This window comes from Ichthyophthirius multifiliis (assembly GCF_000220395.1).
Source record: "Ichthyophthirius multifiliis unplaced genomic scaffold scaff_1120509250765, whole genome shotgun sequence".
NCBI lineage: Eukaryota > Ciliophora > Oligohymenophorea > Hymenostomatida > Ichthyophthirius > Ichthyophthirius multifiliis.
The window spans coordinates 1-6,390 of record NW_004086474.1 but is presented as its reverse complement, the minus strand read 5'-3'; the positions used below and the strand labels follow the sequence as shown (position 1 = coordinate 6,390).

The 6,390-nt window shown below is 11.8% G+C and overlaps 1 protein-coding gene across 1 annotated transcript, besides 25 other annotated features; it reads left to right on the top strand. All coding sequences in view use genetic code 6, as the record gives it.

The window, feature by feature from the left end:
• Positions 1-432: 432 nt before the first annotated feature.
• IMG5_094760 (hypothetical protein) lies at positions 433-660 on the top strand (the record flags this gene model as incomplete). The annotated part of the gene is made up of 1 exon (XM_004035585.1): positions 433-660. A coding segment is annotated over one exon (228 nt), but the record flags the coding sequence as incomplete, so codon positions are not given.
• Positions 457-619: a microsatellite.
• Positions 459-597: a microsatellite.
• Positions 468-660: a microsatellite.
• Positions 504-555: a microsatellite.
• Positions 532-651: a microsatellite.
• A 1,589-nt stretch (positions 661-2,249) lies between the features above and the next one.
• Positions 2,250-2,285: a microsatellite.
• Positions 2,286-2,287: 2 nt separating this feature from the next.
• Positions 2,288-2,322: a microsatellite.
• A 215-nt stretch (positions 2,323-2,537) lies between these two features.
• Positions 2,538-2,575: a microsatellite.
• Positions 2,576-2,800: 225 nt separating this feature from the next.
• Positions 2,801-2,831: a microsatellite.
• Positions 2,832-3,276: 445 nt separating this feature from the next.
• Positions 3,277-3,360: a microsatellite.
• Position 3,361: 1 nt separating this feature from the next.
• Positions 3,362-3,399: a microsatellite.
• A 10-nt stretch (positions 3,400-3,409) lies between these two features.
• Positions 3,410-3,462: a microsatellite.
• A 268-nt stretch (positions 3,463-3,730) lies between these two features.
• Positions 3,731-3,776: a microsatellite.
• Positions 3,744-3,791: a microsatellite.
• Positions 3,773-3,841: a microsatellite.
• A 55-nt stretch (positions 3,842-3,896) lies between these two features.
• Positions 3,897-3,943: a microsatellite.
• Positions 3,944-4,121: 178 nt separating this feature from the next.
• Positions 4,122-4,168: a microsatellite.
• A 1,173-nt stretch (positions 4,169-5,341) lies between these two features.
• Positions 5,342-5,487: a microsatellite.
• Positions 5,387-5,421: a microsatellite.
• A 2-nt stretch (positions 5,488-5,489) lies between the features above and the next one.
• Positions 5,490-5,563: a microsatellite.
• Positions 5,498-5,565: a microsatellite.
• A 547-nt stretch (positions 5,566-6,112) lies between these two features.
• Positions 6,113-6,183: a microsatellite.
• A 36-nt stretch (positions 6,184-6,219) lies between these two features.
• Positions 6,220-6,261: a microsatellite.
• Positions 6,229-6,295: a microsatellite.
• Positions 6,245-6,297: a microsatellite.
• Between the last annotated feature and the right edge of the window lie 93 nt (positions 6,298-6,390).

Genomic DNA, 6,390 nt, shown 5'->3' with positions numbered 1-6,390 from the left:
AAATTCTAAACTTGAAAATTTCTTCTAAATTTCTCATTTAAAAAATTGAAAAAAAACCCTAAAAAAGCTCTTCCCAATTTATATTTTAAAAAATTTCTTTTATTTTTTCTTCTTTAAAAACACTTTTTTTCTCTTCAATTTAAACCTAAAAACTTCTTTCTTTTTTAGAATAAAAAACACTAGTTTTTTTTTCGGAATTTTATATATGAAAATCACCACTTTTTTGAAATAAATCATCTAAAAATACCAATAAACTTATATTTTTTCCGCTCTTTTCAAATTAACTGGATTTATTTAAATATATTAAAATCTAAGAAAATATCTCAGACTCAGAACATTCTCTTTTTCTTAATAAAATTCTCTTTTTTTCAGATTAATAACTTTTATTTCTATTCTATACAGTATTTTTATGAAATACATTTTTTTCTAAAGGATATATTTTTTTTTCCTATTTACTTTTTTTATCCTATTTTATATATTTTTCATATTAATTATATTTTCTTTATATATTATTTTATTCTTATTAAATATTTTTTTATTATTATATATATATTTCCTATTATATAGCTTTTTCCTATTTTATATTTATTTCCTATTCCATATTTTTTACTTATTATATGTTTTTTACAATTCTATATTTATTTTTTATTAATTATTTTTGTCAAATTCCTTATTTATTCCCAATATATTTTCATAGTCTATATTTTTTACTTTTTATTTTTTTCCTAAATATTATTTTTCTTAAAAATTGTATATTTATCGGGTGTATTTTTACCCCAATCTGTATTTTTTTGAAAACATATATTATTCTAAAAAAAAATAGATTTAAAAAAAAACTTCGTTTAAATAACTTTTTCTCTTTCAATTTTTCCGTCTTTTTTAACAAAAAAAACTTTAATTATTTCTTATTTTATTTAAAAACTTCATATTTCTTTATATATATATGCTTTTTTCTCCCACTTTTAAACAATATTAATAAGTAAAAATCACTAATTATATTTTTTGGAGGAAATCCTAATCTTTTTATAATATATTTAAGTCTATTTTTCTTAAATAAATGAAAATAATTTCTTCACTTTTCTCTATACTTCTTATAAAAAATTCCCTACTTTTTTAAATTTCCCCCAAACAAAAATAGCAAACCCCCAAATTATTTAAAGCTACACATTCCTAAATATTAAAAAGGTAATATTTTTCCTAAATATTAATTAAAGAATTCATTTTTTCCAGAATTTCCAAACCTTTTTAAAAATAAGAAACTGCTTCTAAAAAATTTCCTTAATGAAAGCAAAAAACCCCAATATTGACATACAAATTTCCTTATAGAACTTAATATTTTTCGCCTAAAATAAAAATTTCCCTTTAAATAATTTCCTAAACAAATTCAAATACTTCAAAAAGTCTATTTTCTCTTTAACTTTTTTCTTAATTTTACAAAATTTCTTTTATAAACTAATCCAAAATTCCATATAAAATTTTCAATGCTTTTGTTTCTGAATTTTTAAATAATTCTTTTTATTTTTAAACACTTTCATATATTAATTGTTTTATTTCTTAAAAAAACCCTTTTTTTCTTAACTCTTCAATTATTTATTTTAACTTTCTTATTTAGCAATTTTATACACTTACAATTTTTTCATCCTATCTTTTTTATATAGAATGAGATAATAAAATATTAAATTTATCTTTTTCGTATTTTTATACTAAATTTTAACTTTGTACTTTACTTAAAATTCTTGTAAAATCTAAACTTATTGATTTTCTAAGTTTATTTATATTTTGTTATTAATACTTAAACATATTTATTTTATTTTTTTATAAATACGATATATATATATATATATTATTATATATTTATATATTTTTTATCAAAAGATTTTATTTATATTTTTCTTTTGTTTTCTTCTATTTTCAATTCTTTTTTTTCTAATTATATTTATTAAAATAACAATTTTAATATAAGCAATAATCATATAATCTCTCATATTTACAATTTCAATGTTTTTTTGTTTTTCTGTACATATGATATCAATTATTACATATTTTTTAAGCAAAATGTCCTTCTATAGAATCTAAACAACTATTTATAATTTTTCTAAATATACATATATATATATATGATATTTTTTTAATTAATTTTTCTTTAATTTTTCTTTTTTTAAATTCAATAAATAAAAAAATAACCAAAAAAATTTTATATAGACTTTATTTTTATATCAATATATTTTTTTTTTATAAAAAAAATGTAAAAAAATAAATAAATATTAAAAATTAATACATATTAATATATATACTTAACTTTTATATACATAATTTTATATATCTTTTTAATTTTTTATTACATATTATTTTTTATTTCTTAAACTTTCATAAAATGATTCTTCTATTTATTCATTTATTTATTATTTTTATTTAATTAATTTTAGTTTGTAAGATTTTATTATTGTTTAATTAATTATTTTATATTAATAAAAATAATTTTTTATTTTTTATTTATTATAATTAAACTAAATAATAGTAAATTTTCAAGCAAATAATTATGTTATTATTCCGTATTTATGTGATTATTCAGTATATATTTGTTGAATAGTTTCTTTATATATATTTACATATATAAATATTAAATCTAATAATTTTTTTTTAAAAAAAAAAAATGTTATATTATTTAAATAAAATTACTTTATTAATAATTATAATTTATCAATATATGAATTTTAATTATTTTTTTCATTAAAATCTATTTTTATTATATATTATTATCATTTTATATATTACTTATCACAAGACTAAAAAGAAATTTTATTTTTTTTAAATATTTTTTTTTAATATTTCAACATATTTTACATAATATCTTTTTGTTTAATTTCAAATATTTTGAAATTTCAAATTAAAAAAGTTGCTTAATGCTCAAAAAAAATATTATTCGATAAATTCAATATGAACTTTTTTTAAAAAAGATAGTTATTTTATAAAAATAAAATATGAAATATAATTAATATTTTTATTAATTTTATACTTATAAACCCTTTTTTTATTTATAAAGTAATTTTTTAAACAAGATTAAAAAATATTTTTTTAATCTTTTATATATATAAATATTAATATATAAATTAATTATTAAAGATAATAATCTATTACAAATTAATTATAAAATATATAAATCTAACATAATAATTTAATTTAAATTATTCTTAATCTTTTATAATTTTTGACATAAAAAAAAAGTAAATAAAATTAATAAAAAAATTATATATATGCTTTATTTACTTGAAAAATATAAATATTTGTAAATTTTTAAATAATTTAGTTATATTTCAATTAAAAATAAGTTAATTTTTAAATAAATATTATTAAATTTTTTTTTATTAAAATATAAAAAATTTATAAAAAAATAAAAAAATATCTAATTATATATAAAAATTTTTTTGAAATAAAAATATATTATTTAATATATAAAATATAGATAATAATTAATTATTAAAATATATTTATATATTTAAAAAATTTTAATAAAATTAAAAAATAAAGTATATAAATTAATTTAAATTTATTTAATATTATATATAATAAAAAATATGGTAAAATAAAAATTATTAGATATTAAATGTTTTTCTATATATTATTAATTTTTATTTTTATATAAAATATTTAAAATTTATAAATATATATATGTATTTTTTTTATAAAGATATGCTTTTTAATTTTTTAATAATTATTATATATAAAAATTTAATAATTTATATTAATTATTAATAATAATTTTATATTAATAATTATTATTTATATTTATTTTTATTTTTTATTTTATATTATTATTTATATATATATATATATTTATTATATCAATTATATTATTTATAAGTAATTTATTAAATTATACATTAAATAAATAGATTTTTATTTTTATTTCAAATTTATTTTTCTTTAACAATTTTTTTTCTTTTTTCTTAAATATATAATTTTATTATTTATAAATTTTTTATAATTTATTATATTTTGCTTTTTTTATTATAAAACTTAAAATTTTTATTTTATTTTATTTAACTTAATTTATTGTCATATATATTAGGATATTTTCGATATTATATATTTTTAATGTATTTGATATTAGTATGTATGCAATATTAAAATTATAATTATAATATATTAAAATTATTATTATAATATAAATTACATCCAATCGTTTATATTTATTTTCAATATTTTTATCCTTTGTTCTTACTAAAACTATTATTAATCTTTCTTATTGTTTATTTAATTTCTATTTAAAGATTCCTTCCGATTTATATTTATATTTTAAAGATTTTAATTTGCTTAATAACCTTTAATCAACAATTAAAAACACAAGATGAAAACATCAAGAACTTTTTATTTTTTTAAATAAAAACTATAGTTTTTTTAAATTTTTATTTCTAAAATTTTTTTTTATATATATTTGTTTTGATTATAAAATATTATAATATAATTTGTTTAATATTATTCATATTAATTTAATTTATTTGAATAAAAAATAAATATATAAATTATTTTAAATGAATAATATTTATATAAAAATAAATAACTTATAAAATATATTTAAATATATATATATATATGATATAAATAATCATATAATTTTTATTTCTTTTTCCATAATTTCATTTGTAATTTTATATAATTTATAAGTTTATAAATCTTAAACTTTACAAAATTCTTCAATAGTGCATTTATCTCCTTAAAACCCTTCTATTTTAAACAGAAATTTTAAATTTTTTATTTAAAAATTTTTATTTTCCTTACAATAAATTCTATTTACATTTTTATATTCAGGATAATCTGCCAATAATATTTCCTATTTTTTTTATATTCACTAAAAACTCGATTTCTTTTAAATAATGCATTAAATGTTGATCACAGAAACTCTAATTTTTCAGCACTTACAATTTTATGCAAATTTTTTTATTATTAGAAAATAAAAGATAAGAAATTTTTTATTACTAATATTTAAAAGAACTAACTAATCCAAAAATAATTGTAAATAAATATTTTATAGATTAAAATTAAAGTCTTATATTATAAATAGCTTTGTGATCATTTTGTAGTGAGACAGCAGCTTTATAATAATTTTATTTACTAAAATCGACTATAATATAGGGTTATTTTAATTTATTACGGAAAGGTTTAAAGAGATTTATTAAATAGTTTTATTTGAAATTTAGTTCAATTAATTTTATTTCTTATTGAGTGTTTATTAATGATTTTGAGTATTTTTTTATTTCATATTTATTTTTGGATTTTTTAAGGGTTTTTATAATGTTTTATTCTTATAAAATCTGATTATTTATATCAAAATATTATTCGTTTAATTAATTTTTTATTTTTCTTAAATCTATTTTACTTTTTCTTAATTAATTTATTATTTTTATTAATTTAATTATTTTTTTTATAAGTTTATTTATTTTTCTTAGTATAGTTATTATTTTTCTTAGTTAAATTATAATTTTTCTTGGTTTTTTTATTATATTATTTTTTTAATTTTTTTTTTTTTATATTTAGTTTATTTTATTATATTTTTTATTTTATTTTTATATTCTCTTTATCTTTTAACTTTTTATATATCTTTAATTTTTTTAAAAAAGTATTTATTATTATTATTTTTAAATATCAATGTTTTTTCGGATTTTATTATATTTATTTTATTTTAATTAATAATAATCATTATTTTTACATAATTAAAGTATTTTTTGAACATTTCTATATATTAAAAAATCTACATTAAATTCTTAATTATATTTTATTGTATAAAAATCAGATAAAGAATTAATTTATAAAAAACATTATTCACAATTATAGAAAAAATCGTTTTTTTTTAATACTAGTTAATATAATTTATTAATTATGAATATCACAAAATTATTATACATTTAAATCATCCATTATTATTTAAATAATGATTCTAATATTTATTAAAATATGTTTTTTAATAAAATAAAATTAGTTTAAATTAATTTATATAATAATATAATTATTTATTTTAAGTAAAAATTAGTAAAATTAATTATAAAATAGTATGTATAAAATAAAATTACATATTATATATAATTTTTTTTTATAATTAAAAAGAAATTGAAAAAAATATATATATTCAATTTTATAAATTTTATTATTAAATGATAAATATATATAAATTAATTTTTAAATATAATTCTTTGAAAATATAGAATTAATAAAAATTTATAAATTTTATATATATAAAATATATTTTATATTATTAATAATATAATACATATTATATATAATTAAAATAAATATATATATTCACTAAAAATAGTAATTGTATATTAATTTTTAGCTTAATTTTTTTATTAATAAACAAAAATTTTTACTAAAATCCTTAAAAATGTCAACTTA